Genomic DNA, 27293 nt, shown 5'->3' with positions numbered 1-27293 from the left:
AGTGAATTTGAGGTTTTACTTCCACAGTGCCACCTAAAAGATCATTCCAAATGTTAGCCATTCTCTCCATTAACCCATTCTTCCAGACATCGGTCTTAAATTGGTCTTTCACTACTTTTATTTTATGCCCCTTTGTTCAGATACCTTGATTTACCCAGATTGTGGATTTTGCAGCTTTGGATTTACCATAGCTGTAACATTTAATATTTTAAGCGCCTCTACATCATGAATAATGCTGTAAAATCAAAACGTGGTGGGATTCTTCTTTCCATGCCTCCTAGTGTAATGACAGAGGGTGAGCTGATGGTGATCTGAAGCCCAAAATAAGCCAATATGGGACAAGTGGTCTTAAATTTTCAAGTTTGGTGTTTTTATTTTATTGAAAAAGGAAGGTGAAGGTCCGAGTCCCAATTATGCAGCACACCACCAAGGCTGAAAAAGAGTGGAAAAAAACTAGATCAATCAGGAAGTTGTTAGTTTGGATATTAAAGCCATTCCATTGTGGGAGCAAAGGAAAACTGATAATGGTAAATTGAAAGTTCCAATGTCTTCGGGACCTGGCAAAGGTAATCCCTCGCTAGTTAATTATATATCTCCTTAATAAGTGAGAAAGCAGGCTGATTGAAGGCAGTGCATGTCAGGGAGATTTCCTTGGAATGAGACATTTTGAGGGACAAATTGACGAGTAATTTTTCGCTGTAACTGAAGACGCTGATCAGCCAGGTGCCAGTTACCTGTGAGCACTCGGCTCGCACTGCGTCTGCCGATGCAGGCATGGTTTCTGCCACAAAAACAAACATTGCTGGAAAAACTCAGCACGTCTGACAGCATCTGATGAAGAGTCATAGGGACTCGAAACGTTAACTCTGTCTTCCTCTCCACAGATGCTGTCGGGCCTGCTGAGTTTTTCCAGCAATTTTTGTTTCTGTTTCAGATTTCCAGCATCCGCAGTATTTTGCTTTTATCTATGGATTCTGCCACTGTTGATGTGCCAGTCAGCCTCCTGCTGCTGCTGGCCCGCGCAGTGACCAGCCCTCCCCTGAGCGTTCGCTGGGAAATGCACTTCTTTGCACCTCACAGCAGGACACCTTGACCCGAAGCACCATTGCACCATGCTGAATATGAAAGTACATGGAAGAGCTCGGATCAGTGCCCAGTTAATGCAATGCAAATATACAGTTATTATTGCTACTTTTCATGCCGGTTCAGGTAGACTGGCTACCTAGAGGCTCGGTGAAACCTGAAATTATTCATCTTTGAAAGGGGGTGCGAAAGCAAATAGGAATGAATAAAAACACGTGCCAGCAAAATAAAGCGCATTGTCATTGATGCTGTAAGATTTCCATTTTTATGTATTGGTTAAAATGGTATGTGGTTTTCATTCACTCTGGTACCAGGCTTGCTATTCAGACTTCTTTGGAACAGGTTTTTAGAGTTAATAGTTTCCGTCGCTGAAACTGCCGTCAGTGCAAATACGTGCGCTCTCTGCCGTTGTACTGTCACCAAAAAGGGCAACAATTTTTTTGATGTGTACGCAGTGGGCGCTGAGGGACCAGTATCTGATGTTTATTCTTTGCAGAAATTATAAAATAAAAAATAGTTCATGATTCCATTGAATGAGCGTATCAATTGTAAAATTAAAAAGTAGTTGGCACTCCGGAAGTTTTTACCTTCATTCTGCCTCATACTAATGCTGCAATGGAAGGTGAGGGGCGATGCAAGTAGGATTAATCCGTCAGCGGTTATAACAATCACCTTCCCTACTACTTAATTAACACTCAATTGCATAAGTTGTGAAAGGAATCACTTAAGTGATAATGAGAATACTAAGTGATTCATTTTTAAAATTCTTGCGCGCTGAAGAAGGGTCATACGGACTCGAAACGTTATCTCTGTTTCTCTCTCCACAGATGCTACCAGAGCTGTTGAGTTTTTCCAGCATTTCCTGGTTTTATTTCTATTACTTGATTGTTTGCTTTCACTCAACTTTTCCACTCACTAACTGGCTGCTTTTAATGTTTAGTCAATGGCAAAGTCTGAAACAATTGAGGTGATTTTGACCTAATTCAGAAATTGGCTGCAGGGGCAGGTCTAGGTAATGACACAATTTTTATGATTAGTACTTGTGTGCAGTAGCTGATGCATTTAAGTATACGAATATTTGAGTGTACATAATAGCGCATGGGGGGGAGCAGGACAAATGGAGAGATTGTGGAGGAAACTGACTCAAAATTGGGGTAGGCCACAGTATTTTCAATGGTTAGATTCACAGCTTAGACTTCTATATATTATATATAGAAGTAAGTAGTATATTTTTATATATTTTATATATATATATATATATAGTTAGATAAAATGTAAAAGGATTACAATGGCAGGACAGCTGGGATTCCATGTTATGTTGGATGCATAAGTCCCAGATGGTCTGAGCAACCAATTCCAATAAGTGGCATTGCATTCACTTATGCTCAAAATTACCCAGGTGGAGAAAAAGCGAGAGATATACCACAGGGAACTTAGGGTTTAGATTCTTCAAAAAGTTTTCCAGGAGTTGCATAGTATTAAATAGTATTTACAGCACAGAAACAGGCCATTTAGCCCAGTAGATCCAACCTGTTATTTATATTCCATATGAGATTCCTTCTACCCTATTAGTTAGGAAGTAGATTAAGAAGTAGTAATCTCTGTGCCGTACTCAAAATAGTATAGGGAACAGCATAACTAGAGAGGGTGCAGTTTACTGGAATGGCACCAGAGATAAAGGACTTTGGATTTGTGGAGGAACTGGAGATGCTGGGATTGTTCTCAGAGTAAATTTGGAGACTCTGATGAAAGGTCATCGATCTGAAATGTTAACTCTGTTTCTCTCTTCACAGATGCTGCCTGACATGCTGAGTATTTCTGGCATTTTCAGTTTTTATTTCATATTTCCAGTATTGGCAGTATTTTGCTTTTGTCCGTTAGGAGAAACTGTTTCCAGTGGCAAAAGGGTTGATGGATTAAGATGGTCTGGCAAAAGAACCGGAGAGACACAAGGAAACGTTTGACACCTCAACTCAGCGATTGGATCGGATGGTGATTACATTACTGGATTAGAAATCCAGAGGCCTGGACTAATGATCAGAGACATGAATTCAAACCCCACCGTGGCAGTGGGGAATTTCAATTGAATTAATTAAATAAAATAATTAATTTCAGCTGAATTAATTAAATAAAATTGTTAATTTCAGTGATGTTGATCAGGAAACTACTAGATTGTTGTAAAACCCATCTGGTTCACTTTAGGGAAGGAAATCTGCCATCCTTATTTGGTCTAACCTATACATGACTCCAGACCCACAGCAATATAATTATATACAAGAAAGTTTTTGAAGAGCCATAAATGCTGACCCTGCTGCATCCTGTGAATTAATTTTAAAAATCTGAAAGGGTGGTGGTACTCAATAGCAATATTAAAAGAGAATTTGATAAATATCGGAAGGGAAAAAATTACAGAGCCATGGAGAAAGAGAGCAGGGGAATGGGCCTAATTGGACAGATCTTCCAAAGAACCAGCACAGGCATGATGGGCTGAATGTTCCCCTTCTGTGCTGAATAATTCAATTATTGCGGCATTGGAGGAAAGGGCTCTGAATTCTGTAGCATTGTGACCAATTTTGGACAGAAATTTAGCAGTACTGACATGATGTTCTACAACTGAATAGAGCTGGGACCAATAACTGAGGACATTAACTCGAGCAATGGGAGAAGTTTTTAATGAATATATTGGGAGGGGGTGTATAAAGCAAGCATGCCAGTTGGCAGTTTGAAAGGTGCAGTTAGTAGACTCTGTTTGTATTGGTAATAGAAAAATTTAAAGAGGTTAAACAGAACAGGGCAGTAAAAAAAAGAGAAATTGCTGAATCGAGGAAATCTGAACTAAAATATATGTACATCAATGCACAGACTACAATTAGTGACATTTTGGAACTGGAATCATTGATTAAACAAGTGTTAGGAAATAGAGATAGTTTAAGGAAGCTATATTTGTATTTGTGGGTGTTAGGAATGAGTTTTAGCTTTAAAGTTTAAGTTTTATTTATATTTCTGAATCTGTGTGTTAAGAAAAGGTCAAGTTGAGTTTTAGTTTCATTTTAAAAAGTGCCCGCATTTCCAATGAGTTAATTACTGTAAGAGAAGTTAAGCAAACACAAGAGTAGAAAAACTGGGCTGTTGCCTAGCAACAGAGGTCCAGAGAGGCAGGCCCCTCCCATAGACACACAGCAAAAACCAGAAACAGCAGTTTTGATTTGAAAGCTGTTTGAGTCCAGTTGGTTTTGAAAGTAGCTGCCAGGAGAGACTGGAGCAAAGGGGGACAGACAGCCAGTCCCAATCTAAAGAAGAAAGTTTTAAAATCCAGGGGAGTGGAACAGGAGGTCCCAAGCAGACCTTTTAGTCAAGGGAAGGACAAGAACCGGGAAAAGGTCCTGTTCTGTGGAAGTGAAAGTAAGGAGCAGAAAGGAATGCTCCAAACTTCAAGCTTAAAGGAAGCAGATTTAAAGCGAGAGGCCAGAAGGTCCAAAGGGACAGCTGAAGTTCCATAACTCTTTGCTATGGGCATGTATAGCAGTGGTGTACTGCTGACAGCTAAGTTGGTGAGAGAGAGTGCATGGAAGAAAGCTTAATGCATGCGGGGACCTAGGGAAGAGGAACATTTGAAGGAGAGTTCAATACCCTGGAGGTGAACTCTTGCGGAAGGCTCTGTGAGAAAGCATCGGTTTGGGAGAAGATTCCAAGGCAAGTTCTTGGAAAGTGGAGGTTGGAAACCCTCAAGTGAAAGACAGGGTTCAGTGAGACTGGCTCATGGTGTAACAAGGGTCTGGGGGAGTTGAGGAGAGATCCATAGCATCTGTCTGGGGTGGCATCTGTCACTTGGTTTCAGAGTGTGGTGTGCCTGACCACAGGTTGCCAGTTGGTTTTTCCATATGGACTGTATTTACTGTGAACATTAGAATATAAGATAACTTTTGTAACTTGTGATATCCTTACAAATCTGTATATATCTGTAAAGGTATAGTTGTGGGTGAAGGAGTATTGTAATATAGTTCATTTTTCTTATTTAATAAATGCTTTATGCTTTTGTTAAAAGTTCATTAGCTGACTCTGGTGACTCTGTTCAGTAGCCCCTCTCCATGTATCTAAACAAACAAATAAAAGTTAGGGTCTATCAAGCTGGGTTTCACCCTGGGATCAGATTTGTCCAGTGGTAACCTCAGTTGTGAATAATAACACAAGAAAATAATCACAAAATTGCAGTACCTGAAGTGTAGCTACAGCTTGGAAATAGATAGGCAATTACAAAAATGGGAAATACTCAGCAGATCAGGCAGCATTTGATGAGAAAGAAAGAGTTAACTTTTTAGGCTGTTGACCTCTCCTCAGAGTTAGGAGATGTCAGAGAATTATCAGTTTACGCATAGAATCAGGGAAAAGTGGAAGTAGAGCTATGGGGGTAAAAAACCAAAAGGAGAAGCCTGTCCTAGAATTATTGTCAGTAAATGATAAAAAGCGATGATGGTGCAAAGCAAGAGGGGGTGGTAATGGAACAACAACAATTTGTACTTATATAGCGCCTTTAACATAGTGACCATCCCAAGGCTCTTCACAGGAGCATTAGAGATTTTTTTTTAATTGGCACGTCTTAAAAGAAAAGAGAATGGAAGAAAAGCAGAGAGGTTTAGGTGGAGAATTCCAGAGCTTAGGGTCTAGGCAGCTAAAGGCACGGCCACCAATGATAATAGTAGGCATCTATCTCAGGAAATGGTGGACTGCAACTAGGGTGCATGTCACTTCTGTATTGAACGTTGTTTGTTGTGACTGTAGAGGCTAATTCATGAGTGGCAGTTCCACAGCTGGCATGGATGAATATTGACCTGAGGTTAACTGATATTTTTTCCTTCCGCCAGGTTCTTTTCCATCACTTGGTTGTTTCTTTTGGCCTCTGCTTTTTCCACATTCTTCCTAACTGCTTATCTCCAGTCACTCCAGCCAGCACAAGGACTTGCCATACATCAAATCGTTTCTCGTCAACTTGAGGTTTCGCTTATAGAAATCATGTAGCACAGACATGGTCTTGCACTGATAGCAAGCTCGCCATAGAGCATGTTTTTGGGAAGGACCCGTCATCCATTCAGTACACATAACCCAACCAAGTTGTCGCTGACTCGAGGGAAAACTTGCTGGGGATCACTGCACGCTGGTGTATTTTCATATTCAGCATTCTTTTCTGCAAGGAGATGCCCAACTTATTTTTGAGGCAGTGGAGGTGGAAGCTGTTCAGCTGTTTTTCTTATGTTGCATAAGTTGCCCACTCTTCAGTACTGTAAAGGAGGGTGCTGAGAACATAAGCCTGTTACATGCAGATCTTTGTATTTTTGGTCAGTTTGCTGTTGGTCCACACTTGACTTTTCAACTTTGACATGACAGCTGCAGCCTTGGCAATCCTGGTGCTGACTTTGGCATCAAGGAATATACAGGGGTTACCAATGGTAGAATGATTAAAATCAGGGATGCCCAAAAAGCTAAGATTGGCAGTGTGCAAATATCTTGGAGAATTGTAAGCTTGAAGGAGCGAGGGGATAGAGGGTTCTGAATATAAGGATAAGAATTTTAAATCTAATCTTTGTTTAACTGAGAGCAAATTTGGCCAGAGATCACAGGGTGATTGGTTAATGGAACTTGGTGCAAGTTAGGCCATGGGCAGCAGAGTTTTGGATGACCTAATTTAGAAGGCACAAGTGGGAGAAGCAGCCATCAATGCATTGGAATAGCCAAGCCTAGCAGTAACAAAGGAATCTATAAGGGTTTCAGCAGCAGATAGGCTGAGGTGGGATGGAGTCAGATTATGTTAGGGAGCTAAAAATAGTTGGATATAGTAATGGGGCAGATGTGATCGCAAGCTCATCTCCAGACGAAATATAGCCCCAAGGTTGTAGACAGTTTGGTTTAACCTCAGGCATTTGCCAGGGAGAAGATCAAGTAGTTGGCTAAGGAAGTGTGTTTGTGACTGGGACCAAAGACAATGGCTTCAGTCTTCCCAATGTTTAGTTGGAGGTAAAACTATATTGCTCATCTGGTACTGGATGTTGGACAAGCAATCTGACAATTTAGAAAGAGTGGGGATTGGTGTTGGGGGTGTCGAGTGAGGCAGTGATGAAGTGGAGCTGTGTGTTGACAGTGTCCATGTGTTATTGGATAACAGCAGAGAGGTAGTATGCAGATGGAAAATAACAGAGGGCCAAGGATAAATCTTTGGGGGACACCAGAGGTAATGGTGCGGGAGTAGGAGGAGAAACAATTATGGATAATTCTTTGGCTACAATTGGATTGATAGGGATGGAGCCAGGTGAATGCGGTGCAACCTAGATAGGTGATGGTGAAGAGGCAATGGAAGATTGTGTGGTCAAATATGCCACAGGCTGCAAACAAGTCGAGGAGGTATAGATACCCTTTGTCACAGCCACATAGGATGCTATTTGTGATTTTGATGAGTGTGTTTCAGTACTGTTACAGGGATGAAAACCTCATCGGAGGGATTCAAACACAGATCCGGGAAAGATGGGCACAGATTTGGAAGGCAATAGAACGTTCAAAGTATTTGAAAAGGAAACGGGGGGCAGTAATTAGAAAGGACAGTGAAGTTGATTTTCCGAGGGGGTGATGATGACACAGTTGAAGAAGAATGGGGCAATAGCTGAGCAGAGAGAACCATAGCATGGGAGCCAGGAAGGAATGTTGACTGATCAGCACTTTAGCGGGAATAGGGTCAAAGGAGCATGAGGTGGGTCTCGTGGACAAGATGAGCTTGGAGAGGGCACGAAAGGAGATAGGAGAGAAACTAGAGAAAAGTATATGCTCACTAGTTCAGGGCTAAGGCAGCGAGGGAAGAATCATAAAGAAACATGAGATGGATCTAGAGGAGCTGTAATGGTAACAGCAGAACCATTGCTAGCAGCTGCTGTTTGAAAATATGGGAGCAAGGACTGCTCCCCCCCCACTGAGACCGTGGTCAACTTGACAATCACCTCTAACATGCTTTCCACAGAGCCTTCCTTTGCAAACATAGGAGATACCTTCTTCCTTCCCACCACCCAGGACCCTAAACAGTCCTTTCAGGTGTAGGTGAAACAGCAAGTTTCAGTTTAGTATACTGTATTCACTGCTCACAATGCAATCTCCTCTACATTATGGAGACCAAATGTAGAATAGATGATAATTTTTCTGTCCACAATTGTGAACCTGATCTTCCAGACCATTGCCATTTTAATTCCTCATCCCACTCTGACCCCAACCTCCTACAGCTTTTCAATGAAGTTCAACAGAAGCTCAAGGAACAGCACCTCATCTTTCAATTGAGTACTTTACAACCTTTCAGGCTCAACAGAGTTCAACTTCAGATCATTTTCACTGCTCCCATTAATTTTGGGCAGCAGGACCTGATAATGGTTCTGCTGTTGTCACTTATACCTTCTCTAGACCAATCTTTTGTTTCTTTACTTGTGTCATGTCTACCTCATTTTGCTTTGCACCATCATCCTTTTGCCATTTAATAGTCCCACCTTCCACCCTATCACAGACCTCCACTTTGGCTTTTTCCAATGGCCTCCATCTTGCCCTGGCCCTGTACTTGCTTTATTATTAAATCTCTATTTCCAGGTCTGATGATAGTTCAAGTTGAAAGGTTAACCCCGTTTTTCTTTCCACAAATGGTGCCCGACATGCCAACTCAAATTTACAGTGAGATGTGTAATCTCGAAATAAAACTGAACCTCGCATGTGATCTTGCTCTGTAACCTCAGGATTTTATGACTTAAAGTTGTATCAGTCCTTCTGCTTTTGTTTGGAGTTGCCTGCGTCCTGGGCTCAAGATGCTCCTAACACCCATCTTACACTGGCTCTAACAGCTCTGGCTTGGTGGTGGTGGTGGTGGGGGGGGCGGGGTTCAGGCTGCTGTGTGTCAGTGCCCGTGCAGGAACCTGCAGCAGGGGTCTGGGCTGTGGCTTGGATTGGTTTTCATGGTGTTTCCCATTCCAGCTTCAACTTCTCCCAACTTTGTCACCTTCCTAGCACTGTGGTCTGCCAGTGAACAGTTGCTTCTGATGGCTGATATTGTAAATACAAGCCGTCTCAAAGCTGCTGGGTATGCGCAGTGGCTTGAAATGAGACAGGAGCAAACAATTACTTTCAAAAAACAAGACGGAGATACACACAAAACAATTAAAAATTAATATACAAACACATTGATAACTTAAAAAGCTGTAAAAATTACATTTACAATTGAGACACACACAAATGCAGCAATGAATACAGAAATACCTTTATAAACAGTTTATAAGTATTTGATTTTGCCTAGTATACACAAATGCATTTATTAACAGATATAAAGTACATTCATAACTAATACAAGTGCAAAGACATTAAAAATAATCTAGCCTCATTTGAGCATGAGATATTTGGATCCGACAGACTGATGCATATAAATGCATTAATTTAATGATGCACCCACTCCTCTCCCTACCCAGCATTCTGTTTTGCATACAATGCCTTTTGCTGCAGGCTAACTGGCCTCTGACAATATTATGTGGCATTTGGCCACTCCACCTCAGGTGTATCAGGTCACAATTGGTCTTTTCAAAAATGTTTTCTGTATTTTCAGATGCATTAATATAGTTTTTGTAAAGAGTTCTGATCAGTTAGAGATCAAGAAAGAGGTTTATAAACCAGCTAACTATATGAATTTATGTTTGGAAAAGAAAAGCAAATCATGATTTTTACACCAAATCTCTTGATTTTTACAAGTTTGTCTCATGATTTAAGAGATGGTGGGAAGAAAATTAAAACCTATTTGGACTAGTATGGGCTAATGGAGAGCCAGCAAGAATTTATTAAGGGTAAGCCTTCAGAGTTTTTGATGAGATATCAGGGAGAGTGCTGCAGTTGATTTTGTGTATATGAACTTTCAAAAGGCATTTGATAACACCACATAATAGGTGTGTTCATAAAATTGAAGCCTATGGGATAAAAGGGACAGTGGCTGTATGGATACAAAATTGGCAAAAGGAAAAGAAAACTAAGTTGTGATGAATGGTTGTCTTTCCCCAGAATTCAGTACTTGGATCACCGATGTATTTGATATGCATTAATGGCTTCCACTTGGGGCGTACAGGGCGCAATTTCAAAATTTGTGGATGACATGAAAGTTAGAAGTGCAGTAAACAGTGAGGAAAACAGTAATAGACTTTAATAGGACATAAACAAGCTGGTGGAATGGGAGGACTCATGAAATTCAACGCAGAAAACTGGGAGAATACATTTTGATAGGAAGAATAAGGACACAGTAGAAACCAAATGGCACAATTTTAAAGGGGATGCAGAGCACCCTGGAGATGCTTGTGTACAAATCCTTTCATGCCAAATCTGTATAAAACACTAGTTTGGCCCCAGTTGGAGTATCCCGTTCTGGGCACCATACTTTACATACCTCCTAAAGACTTGAGAGTATACCAAAGAAATTTACTAGAATGGTTTCAGGGATGAAGGATTACAGTTACATGCATAGACTGGAGAATCTTAAGAGCAAAAAAGGTGAAGAGAAGATTTGATAGAGGTGCTAAAGTCATGAAGGGTTGATTCTATTTAAAGAGAAAAGGTTTGAAATGGCTGAAGGATTGAAAAACAGTGGGCACTGCTGCAAGATGATTGGCAATAGAATACACTACCTGAGAAACAGATTCAACAGTAGCTTTCAAAAGAGAATTGGATTGATATTCAAAGGATAAAAAAAAATTGCAGGATTGTGGGGCATAAAGACAGGGATTGGGACAAATGAGTTCCTCTGCTGTCTATTCTATGATTTTAATGGCTGCAATGGTCCTAAATTTGAAAGTTGGATAGTTCCTTTCAGTACCTGGCAGTCTCACTCAAAGTCCATAAGATGGTGATATGGGAAATGAAAAATATTAATACTGGTGCAGTCAAGTTTTCAAAGTTTGGAGCTGAGTTTTTACTTCCCACCTAACCTATACAATACCTGATGTCGGAATGTTAATTGCGACATTAAGTGCCTGAAATAGAAAATACTGCTATTCCCTTAGCCCCGGCATTCCTCGCCTTGAGAATAATTTACACAGGGAAAAAAACAATTAAATAATGCAGGAGCAATTGTTTTGTTGGTCAGCAGTTTATTAACACCTCATGATAGAACCATACAAAATCTTTACAGGTATCGTATCACAGCAAGAACCAGTTGCGTGGATACACAAGGTGTCCACCGTGTCTGTACGACTGGGCTGCAGGACTGCTGCAAGTGTGGCTTGTTGTGAAAACTGGCAACAACAATACATTTTGAACCTGTACTTTATATCTTTCCTTTCCACTTCCACAAATGCCATATAAGCATGCAATAAACCAGTATGTCTACATATCTGTAGTTGCAGTCTCTTGCCTGTTCTTAGGTTTAACATTCAATTTTTCTTTGTTTCCAAAGACTAAAATAACTGCAGCTTTCCAAACACAAATGTTGCCAAATTGGTGGATGTTTTTTAAAGAAAGCAAAAGTGAGTTTTGTAAACTATGTGTAAAAATGTGTTTTTGTGAACTATGCGCTACTTTTAGAGGCTGCTTCAGAACTTCTCCTTTTAACATCCCAGTTATAAACTCTTGCCATATCTGAAAGACAGCTGGTTAAGGAGAAATCAAACATATTATTGACACTTACAGTGGATTCAATGCTGACAACTCCTGAATGGCACTAGATTTTTCGTTAGTAAAAAGTAAGCTTTACAAAAGGAAGAGCTCCTCAAATGGTTCCCAAAGGGCCAAGATAATCCAATGTTTTATCTCTGGTTGTTGAGTATGGTGTGTAATCGCTATGGTACTACATTTCCATCCCAGACGTCATGGGCTCAAGTCCCACCATGGTACATTATGAAGTTAAACTCAATAAAAATGACACAAAGGATTGCTATGAAACCCAGTACAATTAACAAAGCAATGCCCTCCCCAGAGAAAGAGCCTGCCAAACATCTGGTCTGGTATACTTTTGACTTTAATCGCGCAGTGGTTGGTTCTTAATTTCTCCAGTATAATCTTTGCTCTCTCTGCCATCCTGGTCGATCCCCTAGTATGGGCCCATCTCCTTCAAGTCTATGGGTACAGGTGTGAGTATCTTGCACATAATTAGTTTACCTAATCATCACCAGATCTGGATGGACAACAACTTCATGCTTTCTTCTGCCACTCCCCCTCATAAACACCTCTCGGATCATCTAGAACCAGGATAATGCTTGGGTAATTTTCTTTGGTTTCTCTCCTATCGCCCTTCATGTCCTCTCCTAGCTCATCTCATTCATGAGACCCACCTCTTACTCCCTTCACCCAGTTCCCCAATTTGCTGACACCCTCAACCCCCAATTTTCCTTCCTGGCCCCCAAAATAGCTGGCATTGTAAACAGGAACATAGAAACAGTTAGATGAAAAAAGATCAATATCCACTTCTACTATCCTGGTAGCGAAATGACACTATATTAATGGAGTTTTTGATTAATTATAGCAACCAATCTCTATCAATTAGTCTACAGCAGACTCAAAGGGTGGTATGTCATGAAACTAACTTTTTTTCATTTCATTATTGGGGATTATTGTAAAGTAGGTTTATGGGCGTGAGTGTAGATGATTTTGTCTTTATGATTTAATTGAATTAGAGTCAGATAGACTGCAAGCTTGAAATTATCAAAAGTAGTTAGGGGTAAAAGGCATTTGAAATGCTAATGAGTAAACATGGATGAGGGCTTAGCGTAGGAAAGAGAAGGAAATTTGCATTTGTAGATAAGTGAAGGGGTTATTTGGATTTCAGAGGGATGATAGGATGTTTACAATTAACAAGATAGGCAAGGGCAAGCAGTATGTTTATTTTTCACAAAGGTATTGACCATATTGGCAACATGAAAGATTTTTATATTGTGGGAAAAGTAAATTTCCAAAGACATATAGAACAATGGAATTTACAGATTAAAGAGAGAGAAAACATACATAAAAAGGGATGGAAGACTATGTAGAGATGTGGTCACATAAAATCCTGAAAGGTACACTATGTGACAGACTTGGAGGAAGCCTCTAGTGACTTTTGCAGAAGTCTGCTGTGTCTAGTAACTAAAGTTGTGTTAAAAAATCTTTGGAATTCCACTGTCAAGTGGGTGCTGTGGTAAACTTGCTGGCTTGCATATTTAAATTTGAAATCTATTCAGAACTGTTGCCTTAAAAGGGGGTGTGTAGTTGTGAGTCAGGTTAATTAGGAATTTTGGGATTTGTTATAGTTTTAAGTAACTGTAATCGTATGCATGTGCTTGAAATCTTTTATTTTGTTAATAAATGTTTTAATTTAGTTTTTAAAAAATCTCTAAAGCTGTTAGTGGACTCATTATGTTTGAGTTCAGGGTACAAATCTTCTGGTAATAAATACAAATGATAGCGTGGCCAAGTTTCCCGTTTGGATTTGGTCCGCCTGGCACACATCACCTGCCATGTCATAACTGGTGCACTTTGGGAACTATGGATTCGAGGTCGCCTTTTTCTTCCTAGGCTTTCTACACAGTTGTTTCTCAAAGTAGTCATATATATTAAATTGCAAAATGTCATTTTCTAATAAAAAACATTTTTATTTGAATAAATCAATACTAACTGCTTGCAGGCTTCCTCGAGTCCGTTCCACAGGTTGACTACTCACTCATTAAATATTGTTAACGCAGATTAGTTTTGAATAGTGTTCTCTAGTTGTACTGGACACTGAGCATTGCTGCAGTTTGGGATATGCCAGTACCACTCAGCTCTTGATTTCATTACAGCTTTGATGTAGGGATGAACATAAGAGCTGAATGCTAGATATCAAGATATCATTCAACTGAGCATGGCATCAAGGAGCACCAGCAAAACTGAGGACCAGGGAAAATTCTTGAATTGTTACAAACATATCTGAAACACAGGAAGATGGCTGTGATTTTTGGAGGCCAATCATTGTAGCCCCAGAACATTGCTACAGGAGTTCGTCAAGTCAATATCCTCAGCTCTATTGCCAACAGCTTCATAAGATTGGGAATGAGGCCGTTTGCTAATGATTCTATATTGAGCTCCATTCAGAACTATTTCAATAACAAAGTAACCTGGGCTGACAAATGACAGAATAATATTCAGGCTTGGGATGACAAATGGCAGAATATTCATGCTTGGGATGACAAATGGTTATCTTCCACAAGAGAAAGCTCAATTACTTCTCTCTAACTTTCAACAGTACTATCAGTTTTGAGTCCCCTGTCGGCAATATTTTGTTAGTTACCATTTACCAGAAGCTTAACTGAACAAGTTTAATCGATAGTCTGTTTACAAAAGCAGGGCAGGGGTTGGGTAACTCTGCACTAATTGGCTCACATCTTGACCTTGCAGAGCCTCTCCCCATCAAGAAGGCTCAAGTTAGGAAGGCAGCAGAATACTTACCACTCCCCTGGATGAGTGCAGCCATAATAACATTCAACATGATCAACACCATCAAGGACAATACTGTCTAACTGATCAGCATTCCTGCCATTACCTTAATATCCAAGTCTTTTGTCACTAGTGCACTGTTGATTGCATTCTGTACTATTTGTAGCATGACTTTGAACACATAGCTTGCCCTTAATCATTACTGGGTCAAAATATTGAAATTTCCTATCAATGACCATTGTGGGAACATTATCAGCACATGCACTACAGTGGTTCATGAAGGTCCTCCATCTCTGGGAATGGCAATAAATGCAGCCCTCCTAATATTGCCCATACCTCAAAATCAAAATGAAAAAAACAGGATTTCAGCTGGAAGTCCAATACAATTGGCCCTAATACCAATCAATCACAGATGTGGAAAAAAATACAGCCAAAATCCTCCTTCATGATCATTATCCATGTTAGCAATGCACATGTAGACACTGCATATGGACTGAGTGATGTACTGATGTCAAATGCCCTACCAATAGTCACCGTCTCAAGTCAAGCTTGAATAATGACTGCTCGAGCGAGGTAGTGGAAAGCATCCTCCACCCATTAAATTGTTTTCCACCATGATTTAATATCTTCAATAGGAAGAGAAAAAACTGAAAAAAGAATACAAGGGCAACCAAAATATTGTGCCACAGAGTGGGTCTGTGTCCGTGATCCTCAAGCATCCAAACATTCTCAGCCAGCCTGGACTTCTTGTGATGGCACTAGGCCCACATTTTCCCTCTGGTATTTTAAAATAATGAATGGGTTAACAAAGACAAACTTTTTACAGAGTACCGAGTGATTCAGGCCATACATCATAGGTCACATTCAAGTAAAATGCACTCTCTATCTCAACAGCGGTAAATGTGAGACTAGGTAAATAAGTAACTTGTATGTTACAAAGAGAAGGTGGCCAGTGTACATGGTCAATTTCAGTGAATGCTGCGCTCACATTCACTGATAACAGAGATACATTTAAGCTTCGAATAGCTTAGTTCTGCACAATAGTAAAGGTTTGTTCACCAATATTGGGTATTCAAGTGAAGGCCAAATTGCTGCCTGTGGATTTCTCTTTTACATTCATCGGCATTCATCATCCATATTTTAATATACAACTGCACGGATTATTCAAGGCAATAACTGTTGCTTGTCTTAAGCACACTACTGTATGGAGGTACACAGTTGGGCCAATCACTATTTGTCCATGAAAAGGGAAGGAAAAATTCAATGGCAAATCTGAATTGAACTACTATATACCTCCTCTTTGTCAGATTGAGAGTGGTACACATTCTGAGAAATACTATTTAATCCACCTGTCCTCTCAGTCAGTCAGTTTGCAGCCTGGACTTAGCCTCATGTGACAAATGATAAAAGAAATGTGAACAGAAGTCTCACAAAAAAAATAAGAAGAATAATTAAATTACCATATCTCCCAATGTCAATTTGGTATAAAGGATACTGACTTCTGTGGTAGTGAACTGATCTCGAAGGAAGTCCAGGTCTTCTTCTAGTCCTTCCAGATTACGGGTTGCAGTTGTCAGATTCTTCTCGAGTAATGCTCGAGCCTCATCAATATCATATTCAAGCATTACATTAGCCTATGGCAAGACAGAGACACTAATTACTCATTTTTCTGTCAATCCTCCACACCCATCCCTTGCCTTTGCTGGCTCCTCAAAGTATGGTGCCACATGTGCCAGTCACTTAACATAATTTCTTGTTTTCCATTAATGAGCAGGATAGTGAATGCTAGCAGACTAATCGCTGCTGTGGTGTCACAATTGGTCCTGCCCACATTTGATTTCCATAGATGCACTTTCCAGCAAAGGCCTCTGAATAGTGATCAAGAGCAAGACCTATGGCTGATTCTTCCCAGCCACTATCCAGGGATGCCCAACAGTAAAGATCATACTGCTACCCAAGTGGAGATTTCTTACTCAAAAGACAGCAAGAACCTCACCCATATGGGTCAGTTACCCATTTCCTTTACAACTAAGCCAAAGTACAGGGAGAGGAAGGGAACTCTTGGCTGAACTATTGTACTACTGTTGAAATTAACCTTAAAAATATTTTTATTTTCTAAGTAGTGCATGGCTACTGACAAAAATATTCTTAGCCTGAATAGTGTGAATCTGCAAATAACAGAGGTAATGTTTAATTTTAAATTTATAGCTTTAAAAAAATTAATAGCTTAATTTTAAATTTCCCCTGAAAATACACATACCTATATTCAGAAACTTTTTTTTTAAGTAACAGTTCTATAATGTCAAAAAAAGGTACAACTGACTAGGCATAACAAGTATTAACCTCATCACCACTGTCAAGTTACAAATAAGTCATTCTACACAGTCCTCTTCTTCCCAGCATCCTCATTATATTGGAAATAAGACATCATACTTTCTCCTCTAATATTCTTCTCAAGTATTCCAACCTCTTTCCATGTTCCCTTTCTTTCACAATATACAGGCTTGCAGAACCCATGATTACTGTCACCTAATTACTGTGCCATGATCTACATTTTCTCTCTTACTCATTTCAGCTTTGGTAGTATCCTGTGGCTCCACTTGGACCTTCTTCAAGGTTACTCAGCATTAAAGAAAAGAAACATAAGCACCCATGAAAGTTTTCTGTCTCCAGGTGTACCAGGGGGGACAATGAGACATACTGAATTGTCTTTCTTACATACAGTGTATATTGTTCATTTTTGCTGGACTGATAAGATGATGTACTCTACCCTTGAAAATAAGTAAAAGGCTGTGTATTATGATAATTTTATTGACAATTAGAATTAAGGTACACCTATCATAGTTTTAGTTGGTTGCAGTAATTGTAGGCAAGAGATAAGGCTTTATTGCCTTAACATCACAATAACATACCACAGATCTTCTTCCGTATATCTTTGCAGAAGTAGAAACTGTTTACTGTTAGAGATGAAATCTATTACATTTCTAACTTTGTCCAGTTCTGATGAAAGCACATTGATCTGAAATATTAATTGTTTCTCGCTCCACAGGTTCTGCCATACCTGCTGAATATTTTCAGCATTGTGTGTTTGTAGTTCAGATTTTCAACATCCACAGTATTTTGCCTGTGTGTGTTAGCAGAAGGTGGACTTTGGAGTGGCCATTCATAATGCCTGTACCTCAACTATTGCCCGAATTCACAATGGGGACATTGCACAAAGGAGAAATACCAGGAAGAGTTATTTCTGATGATGATCCTGCAGGCTTTGCTCCCCTTACATATTACTGCAACACACAGCAGAAAAATGCTGTACAAGAGATAAACCATGGCTCTGAACTTACCCCCAACCATAAGCACACTTTGTCTGTAGGAGTGATTGATGCTTTAGCATACAAGTTATCTGCGAGCAAAAACAGCGTCTCCATTGGATCTGTGGAATCCTTAAAAATAAAAAGCAGATAGATGCAAAACTGCATTACTGTTGAATAAACTAAGCTCTCTCTCTCATTTCTGTAAGAAGCACATCATCCACAGTGACCCTGCACATAGTTACAGCAATGCACTTTGACACTTAAAAGTTATGACAAAAAATGTAGCAGGAATAGCAAGTTGGTTGATGAGCAATAAACAAAAGATTCAAGTGGATTATGGATATTGTTTGGATTGGAGATCGGTCGGAAGCAGTGTACCTCTCAGGTCAGTGTTGGGTCCACTTTTGTTCTTTCTCTATATGATTTGGACTTGAGTCTTGGTTTTAATAGGGAAAGAGGACTTCCTGTGGATGGAGAGCCAGTGACAAGGGTTTCCTATTAAAAACTGTCGCAAAGAAATTTTAAACTGAAGTTAAGAGAAATTAATTTATGCAGAATGGTTAAAGCAAGGAATATTTTGTGTGGAAAGAGGCGGTGAACACTAACTTTTAATGGAAAAATAGAGTTGAAATCAAGGACAATAGAAAGTCACGGGGAAACAGCATCATGGTCATGGGTACGTGAGGCAAATTTGTCACTGCCTGTGAAAACTTATACCTTGATAGCTAGTTTCAAAGAGGTGACAGAGGGGCTAGCACAGGTCATTGGCCAACTCCAGCAGGAGAGAAGAAAAAAATCTTAATGCAATATTCTTGTCAATTCAGGCACATCCTGGTGAAGGTTATTTCTACAGTATTATAATTCAACATTCTGAAAATTCTTTATCTCCAGCTACTCATTTGCCCAAAACAGTTATTTGACTAAGCATGTACAAGAAAACAGAAAAAATAAATTTAACAGCAATGGGCAAAGTAACTGACAATCAGCCAGCTTTACGTGAAGATTTAGTGAGTTTTACCTTTTTCTTCTGCATGTGTTTTAAAATCTCTAACGTTTGTTTAATTTCTGGGATTTGACTTTTTAGCCTGGGGGAGGGAAGAAAAGATGACAATTATAAATGGTTCTGTTGACCAAAAGAGCAATCCTTTTTCAAAGAACAACTTATATCTATATAGTGCCTTTAACATAATAAAATATACAAGGTACTTCACAGCAGCATTATAAAACAAAACATGATAATGAGCCACATAAAAAAATATTAAGCAGATGCCCAAAAGCTTGGTCAAAGAGGTAGTTTTAAGGAGTATCTTAAAGGAAAGAAGTGAGGCAGAGGGGTTTAGGGAGTGAATTCCATTGCCTAGGGCTGAGACAGCTGAAGGAATTGTGTGGCAATTAAAATCAGGATTAAATTTAAAGAGACCATAATGAGAGAAGCGCAGATATCTTTGAGGGCTTTGGGGCTGGAAATCGTGGGTGGTGAGGTCATGAAGGAATTTGAAAACAAGGATAAGAATTTCAAAAATCAAGGCTTTGCTTAACTGGGAGCCAATGTAAGTCAGCAAGGACAGTGGAGACGGGTGAATGGGACTTGGTGTGAAAAAGGACATCGGGCCACACTCCTTTGGATGACTTCAAGTTTACAGGTGGTAGAACATGGGAAGTTGCCAAGGAGTGCATCAAAATAGTCAAGTCTAGGAGTAACAAAGATGTGGATGAGGGCTTCAGCAGCAGATAAGGCAGGGGCAATCAGGTGGCATTACAAAGGTAAAAATAGGCGGTCTTAGTGCTGGCATAGATAGGTGGCAGGAATTTCATCTTGGGGGTCAAATATGACCAAGGAAGCCTTCAGCCAGGCAAGTAGAAATCTTGAGAGAAACAAAAGGTCTCTAGTTTTTGCATTACACCATATCAGAATACAACCTAAATGGCTACACCAAGGAAGCTGGGCATTATTTACATTTGAAAGTGCCCGCATGCACAACCAATTTTTTTGTTAGCACTCTCTATTGCCAATATTTTCACAATGTAGGAAATATTTTGTTTTTAATTTATCTCCAGCAGCACAAGTTCAGGATTCTGATAGGAATTAGGATGTTTTTTTCCCCCTGGCCCCAACATCCTTTGGTTACTCCTGGTTGAAAAAATTGCGCAATCATGTTTCATTTCCCCAATATATATATATGACATTAGATCATCTTAGATGGTTTGTTTGTAACTTTGGCTTTGACAGGCACAATGCTTGGATATTTTTTAATCAATAGGTGGTGGTGCTGCTCCTCTTTGGTCAGAAGAAATACCCAGGCCAGTGGTTCAAACATACTTGTTTCACAATTATATTCTCTTAAAAACATGTACAGGTAGCATATTTTTCTTGACACCTGGCATTTTTGCAAGGGTCAGTTTTTAGCCCTTGGACTTGGAAACACAGCTAGTTTTTGGTTTTAATGGGAAAACTGATGGAATTTGAGAATGTATTTGTCAAAACAGTAGTATCCCATCTAATAAAAATTGAATTTGACTTAATGCAAAGCAGCAGCAAAGAGGTACAGGAAGGTTTTCTCTCACATAACCAAACAGTACAAGATCACTCGGGTGTCTTTCTCATTCACAGTATAAATTGAAAATCTATTTTGATGTGTTAAGAACAGTGTACGTTTAACATACTCAGCGAAACTAGCTAACAATCTGGATATTTTTGCTTCCAGGCAATTTATCCTCTCACCTTCTTTTCTTTTGCGATAGATTCAGTTCCATGAACTTGTATTTTTGGTATTGCTCGTCTAGCCTCCTCAGCACTAGGTCTGCTGTCTCATTACCTGGCTGCTTCATAAATGCAATAACATCTTCCTGGGAGACAGATGATTAAAGAAAAAAACAAATAACCAGATTAAGGGATGGACTTGTAAAATGAAAATCACTTACGCGCCAGCAAAAAATGGGAAAGAAACAAATGAGAGTAGCTGAATTGTGTTGGATCTCCCACTATCAACATCCTGGGGGGTTACCATTGACCAGAAACTTAACTGGATCAGCCATATAAATACTGTGGCTACAAGCGCATGTCAGAGGCTGGGAATTTTGCGCCAAGTAACCCACCTCCTGGCTCCCCAAGGCCTGTTCACCTACAAGGCACAAACCAGGAGTATGATGGAATACTCTCCACTTGCTTGGATGAGTGTGGCCCCAACAGTGCTCAAGAAGCTCAACACCATCCAGGACAAAGCAACCTGCTTGATCGTTAGTCCATCCACCACCTTACACATTCACTCCCTCCACCACCGAAACACAGTGGCATCAGTGGACACCATTTACAAGATGCATTGCAGTAACTCACCAAAAGTTCCCCCAATAGCACTTTCCAAACCAGCAGTCCCTACCATCTAGAAGGCCAAGGGCAGCAGACACATGGGAACACTTCCCCTCCAAGTCACACACCGTCCTGACTTTGAATTATATAAAATTGTTTCTTCATTGTCATTGGATTAAAATCCTGGAACTCTACACCAAGTAGGCGAACCTACACCAGATCCATTTCAGCAGTTCACCACCAACTTCTCAGGGGCAGTTAGGGATGGGAAACAAATGTTGGTCTTGCCAGCGACACACACATCCTCTGAAAGAATAAATAAGAAAATGCAGCACAGAAAAGTTCCCAGGTTTGACCCTGCTGAGGGAGTTAGCTTTGGCAGAGATCTGCAATCAGCTTCAGTACAAGGATGGTAATATCAGTAAGGGTTTCCTCTCTTGATTCTAGTCATTAGAACATAAGAATAGGAGGAGTAGGCCACTTAGCCCTTCAAGCCTGATCTGCTATTCAAAAAGATCATGGCTGATATTCTACCTCATTTATACCTTTCTGCACTATCCCATGTCCCTGGATACCCTTATTGAAAAATATGTCAATCTCTGACTTGAACATACTTGATGACTGGCATCCGCCATTCTCACTGGTAGAGAATTCCAAAAGCTCACAACCGAGAAAAGGTTTCTCCTCATTTCAGTCATAAATGATTATCCCTTTATTCTGAGACTGTGACCCCTAGTTCTAGACTCTCCAAACAATGAAAACATTCTCCCAATGTCTACCCTGTCAAGCTCCTAAAGAATCTTACATGCTTCAATGAAATCACCCCTCATTCTTCTGAACTCAAATAATGGCTTTCATTTTTAATGACCCTCAGAGAAGAAATTCCTCATCTCCAACTTAAATGGGAGACCCTTTATTTTGAAACTGTGCCCCCGCCCCCCCCTCCAAAGTCCTAGATTCCCCCATGAGGGGAAGTATTCTCTCCTCATCTACCCAGTCAAGCTCCCTCAGAATCTTAAATGTTTCAATAAGATCACCTCTCATACTTCTAAACTCCAATAAGTATAGGCCCAACCTGATCAACCTTTCCTTATAAGTCAAACCCCTCAGCTCTTTCATAAAATTGTATTGCCCCTATCCAATCATATTTTCTAAGTATTGCTCCCACTGGAAGTGCAAGTGGGCAGTGAGCGAGAGCAGGATTGGGTCAGCTGTAATCCCCCTTTCTGTGGTCAAGTAACCTGACAGTAGTCACTGTCTCACCTTATGCATATATCATGGCCTTCTCTGTAACAAAACACAATTAAAATTGTTATATCTCCAATAAATGTTTGCTTGCTAGCACATAACTGACCAATTTACAGCCAGCTGACTAGGATGCCGGTTACCCAAATAACAACTAGATTTTTAAAAATTTACATTGTTTCTATTATCTTTTTTTGTTTATAATACACTGCAGAGATGTGTGTTGAAAAAGCAGCAGGCAGACTTCTAGTACCGTACGTAATAAACACGAGGATACTTGATTTTACAAAACATATTGTGCTCAAGATCACAGAGAATAAATCACCTGTGAAATAGTCAAAATGAATCATAGGTTCTCCATAGCTTCTCATTTTTTTACAATCATCCAACACCTAAATGTACAGATACTCTAAACTAGCTGACAATTTAAACATTTTCACTTCAACAACAGCAACAACTTGCAGTTATTCAGCACTCTTAACATAGTAAAATATCCTGAGGCACTTAACAAGGGACATTGTGAAAAAAAATTTGATAGGAGGCTACAAACTGAGATATTAGTACAGAAGACAAAAAGTTTGGTCAAAAGGTCAGGTTTTAGGAATATCTTAAAAGGAGAGAAGGCGGAGAGGTTAGGGAGGGAATTCCAGAGCGTAGGGCCTAGGCTGCTGAAGGCTCAGCCGCTAATAATTTAGCGATTAAAAGAGATGTACAAGAGGTCAGAATTGGAAGCGTGCAGAGATTTTGGTTGGGTTGGTAGAGTTTGGCAGAATTTACAGGTGAAGCCATTGAGGAATTTTAAAACATGGTTGAGAATTTTAAATTCAAAATATTGCCAGACCAGGAGCCAGTCCAGATCAGCAAGCACATGGATGATGGGTAAACGGGACTTGGTGCTAGTTAGGATACAGAAATAATTCCCAACGATTAGCCCCTCACCTGCTCTTGTTTGCAATAGATTTCACTGCTTGAATTTGTATTTCTGGTATTGCTCATCCATTCTTCTCAGTACTAGGTTCATTATTTACCTTACAAATGATTCAGATGGATTGCTGCTCTCCATCTAAAGATTCTAAGCCAACAGATGGAATTGTTGGGGTACAAGCATTTATCCCATCCTAATGACAAGTAAACCATAGTGAGTAGTGTTAACCGAGTTTTGTGGTGTGTAGCAGAAAGCATTGACTATAGAAGCGATTACTAAACATTTGGTATCACATCACTGACAGCTACGTAGAACGTACACTGGCCTCTGACTTTCTTTATCTAAGACAACAACAGTTAATTAAATCCAGTTTACAGCAAACCTGGTACTACAGAAAATGTCTTTCAGGGCTGTTGGGGAAGATTTTGTGACAAACAGCAATAATGTTCTGACAATTGACAGGATAAATGAAGAGAAATATTCACACATCATTGGATGGGACAACAATGAAATATTTTGACAACATGAAGAAAGATTAGCGGACAGAGCCTAATTGTATGCTAACAGGTCCTCTGTGGCATTGCTTACAGCAAATTGTAGTTTGATGTGTTATGTCAAATATTATTTCCAGGAACAGCGACTGAGTAATGCTGGGCTGCTCGGGCTCACTACCAGCCCTTTTGCAATTCCTGCTATTTTTTTTCAGGGGTAGTTTGGCAGCACTCTAAGGTGTCCGGGGGGTGGGGTGGGGGGGTTTGCCATGACAATGGAGAAGTTTGCCATGTTCCTCATGGCACCCATGTCTGCCAATCTTCACTTCTCTTGACCACACAACTGCCATTGTGTTGTCATACTACAAGACTACCATTGTGTCATAGCCAAGTTACAATTTCTACTGATTGAAGATGGCGACGAACAAAGCCAGCGTTTTCAGTACATGCCATAAATTCTGCTCCAATGACACTGATTTCAATCCCCTTAAACGTTTTCTGCTCCCACTGTACTAGACCATTCCAAATCATTGCTCCATTGCAATTCTAATTCACCCCCAACCAACCCACTGCTGAAACCCTCTCCCTCCTATGTTGGTCATCTCTGAACATATCTATTCCAATGCAGCCTTGCTGGACTCTGATCCTCTATAAATTGCATCTTATCCAAAACTCAGCCACCTGCACTATGTGCCATTCACCAGTGGCCTTGCTGAGTGATGTTGGCTCACGAACACCCAACACATCAAGTGCACAATTCTTGCCTCTTTCAAATCCATCTATGGCCTTGCTCCTCTGTCTTTGCACCTTCTTTTCAACCCTTAGATCCTTCAGCAGTTTTCGCCTCTGCTCTTTGGGCACCTTTTCCTCTTTCTTCTCACCACTGGTTGCAGAGCCTTCAGCAGCCTTTGCCTTACTCTCTGGAACAGCTCACTAAATATCTCCATCATTCCATGTCTCTCTGCGCCTTTGAAACATTACCAAAATCTATCTTTTCATCAAGCTTTTGGTCAACACTCCTAATTTTCCCCCTGCCTAACTCACTTAAGTATTTTTGCTTGTGAGCCGCTCAGACACTTACGTTAAAAGCACTATATCAGTGTAAATGGTTAGGAATGTACATTATGCTGATAGATACAATTTTTCTTTTATTATTCCACAGGACAAGGGCATCACTGGCTAGGGCAGCATTTTATTGCCCATCCCTAATTGCCCTTGAGAAGGCGGTGGTGAGCCACCTCCTTGAACTGCTGCGGACCATCTGCCACAGTGCTGTTAGGGAGGGAGTTCAAGGATTTTGACCCAGTGACAATGAAGGAATAGTAATATAATTCCAAGTCAGGATGGTCTGTGGCTTGGAGGGGAACTTGCAGGTGGTGGTGTTCCCATGCCCCTACACCCTTCTTCTAGGTGGTAGAGGTCAGGGGTTTGGAAGGTGCTGTCAAAGGAGCTTTGGTGAGTTGCTGCAAGGCATCTTGTAGATGATACACATTGCTACCACTGTGCATCAGTGATGGAGGGAATGGATATTGGAGAATGTGGATGGGTGCGAATCAAGTGGGCTGCTTTGTCCTGAATGGTGTTGAGCTTCTTGACTGCAGATGGAGCTCACTCGTACAGGCAAGTGGAGAGTATTCCATCACACTCCTGACTTGTGCCTTGTAGACTGTGGATGGCTTTGGGGAGTTAGAGGGTGAGTTACTTGCCGCAAAATTCCAGGCCTCCGACCTGCTCTTGCAGCCACAGTATTTATATGGCTGGTCCAGTTCAGTTTCCGGTTAATGCTTCAGCATATTGATAGTGGGGGATTCAGCAATAGTAATGCCCTTAAGGGTCAAGGGGAGATGGTTGGATTCTCTCTTGTTGGAGATGGTCATTGCCTGGCACTTGTGTGGCACAAATCTTACTTGCCACTTATTAGTCCAAGCCTGAATGTTGTCCAAGCCTTGCTGCATGTGGGCATAGACTGCTTCAGTGTCTAAGGAATCTCAAGTAGTGAACATTGTGCAATCATCTGCAAGCATCCCCACTTCTGACCTTACGATAGAGGGAAGGTCACTGATGAAGCAGCTGAATATGGTTGGGCCTAGGATACTATCCTGAGGAACTCCTGCAGTGATGTCCTGGGACTGAGATGATTTGACCTCCAACAACCACACCCATCTTCCTATGTGCTAGGTATGACTTCAACCAGTGGTGAATTCCCCCACGATTCCCACTGACACCGTTTTGCTCGGGCTCTGATGTCACATTCGGTCAAACGCTGCCTTGATGTCAAGGACAATCAATCTGACCTCACCATGACAAAGCCTAAAGCCACTAACTGAGTGGCTCAGGAACAGGTAGTCCAAATTGCATTCAAAGCACAAAATGTTAAACAGTGAAAGCTGAAGCACATTAAAAATATAACAAATCTAGCCCCATGCACCCTCTGTTACCCACCACCCCACCCCACCCCACCCCCCCAGATCTTAACACAGTCCAGAGTGCAGAAAAGACCTTTCCATTTAGAGTTTCTGCATGTTTATGCTATTTTGGATATTCTTTGTCCTCTGCTTTAAAAAAAAAACATTTTTCTAAACAGCCCTGCTATCTCTTCATAATCACCAATCTCTTCCTTTCAACGGATCTAACCCACCTCCCATAACTTCTCTGGTAAGGTGATGAAGATATGGCTCTAGGTACATCAGCAGTCTTTGCATATCTCGCCCAAGTGGCTTGAATGTGTAAGTCTGAGTAATGAGTGGCAGCAGATTGTTTGACCGTAGACAGCCGATGCTATGCTCACAAGCCTCGCAGGAGTCACTGGGTAGTCAGCAGCAACAATAAGCCTGCCTGATCGTACCCCTCCCCAGCTCACCGGAACTGAAGCATTGAGGAGGCCAGTCCCAGAACCTGGGACCAGCCGGGCTGGAAAGCTCAATGGCTGTGCATTTAATCCCTGAGCTCAGGGCCCACCCTTACAATGAGGCAATATTTTCACGAAGGATGAGAACTGTATTCCTGCTAACAGTGAAAGCTGAATATCCAGCACCCGGAGAGGCAAGCGGCGCCTCACTAACTCCCGGCCGCACGTCGCCATGGGGACAGAGCCACTCCGGCTCCCGCAGGCCTGGGCCTCAGACTCTCCCCATTAAGAAGAAATGACCGTAAGCTCACTCGAACCCAATCCCCAAGGCGATCTTACCACAAACACAGCCTGGGGGATACCTAGGTGCTTGCGGCCGCTCACAGCCGCGTTGCTATCGCCGCTCCCACTGGTGGTCGCCATCTTGGGGCAATCTGACGTCATTTGAGTGACACGAGCCGGTCGGTACAGGTTCCACCCCCGCTCCACTCTGATTGGTTCCGCGCTACTGGCCGAGCTGTCAATCAGTAGGAGGGCCGGTTGTGCTGAAGGGTAGCACTCTGGAAACAACCCATTCCATTAATGCTCAGTCTATTACATTCAAACAAATTAATTGTAGAGATATTTCACCCAAGTTAAATTTAACAGACGA

At 40.9% G+C, this 27293-nt stretch overlaps 1 protein-coding gene across 3 annotated transcripts; it reads right to left on the bottom strand.

Annotated features, from left to right (window-relative positions):
* vbp1 (von Hippel-Lindau binding protein 1) lies at nt 1-27293 on the bottom strand. Of its 3 annotated transcripts, none has more exons than XM_078547393.1 (6): nt 26981-27293; nt 20548-20672; nt 18844-18910; nt 17856-17954; nt 15975-16148; nt 1-33 (listed from the first exon to the last, which is right to left on the bottom strand). In XM_078547393.1, exons 1-6 carry the CDS (start codon nt 27083-27085, stop codon nt 16-18), a joined length of 588 nt encoding a protein of 195 aa, XP_078403519.1. In that variant the 5' UTR covers nt 27086-27293; the 3' UTR covers nt 1-15. The 3 variants fall into 3 exon arrangements, with proteins under 3 accessions (XP_078403519.1, XP_078403518.1, XP_078403520.1); XM_078547392.1 differs by lacking the exon at nt 1-33 and adding an exon at nt 11200-11706 and having other exon boundaries at nt 16010-16148; XM_078547394.1 differs by lacking the exon at nt 1-33 and adding an exon at nt 11200-11706 and having other exon boundaries at nt 16010-16148; nt 26953-27059.

Source organism: Cetorhinus maximus, chromosome 8 (genome assembly GCF_964194155.1).
Source record: "Cetorhinus maximus chromosome 8, sCetMax3.hap1.1, whole genome shotgun sequence".
Classification (NCBI taxonomy): Eukaryota; Metazoa; Chordata; class Chondrichthyes; order Lamniformes; family Cetorhinidae; genus Cetorhinus; species Cetorhinus maximus.
This window is presented reverse-complemented; position numbering and strand designations above follow the sequence as displayed.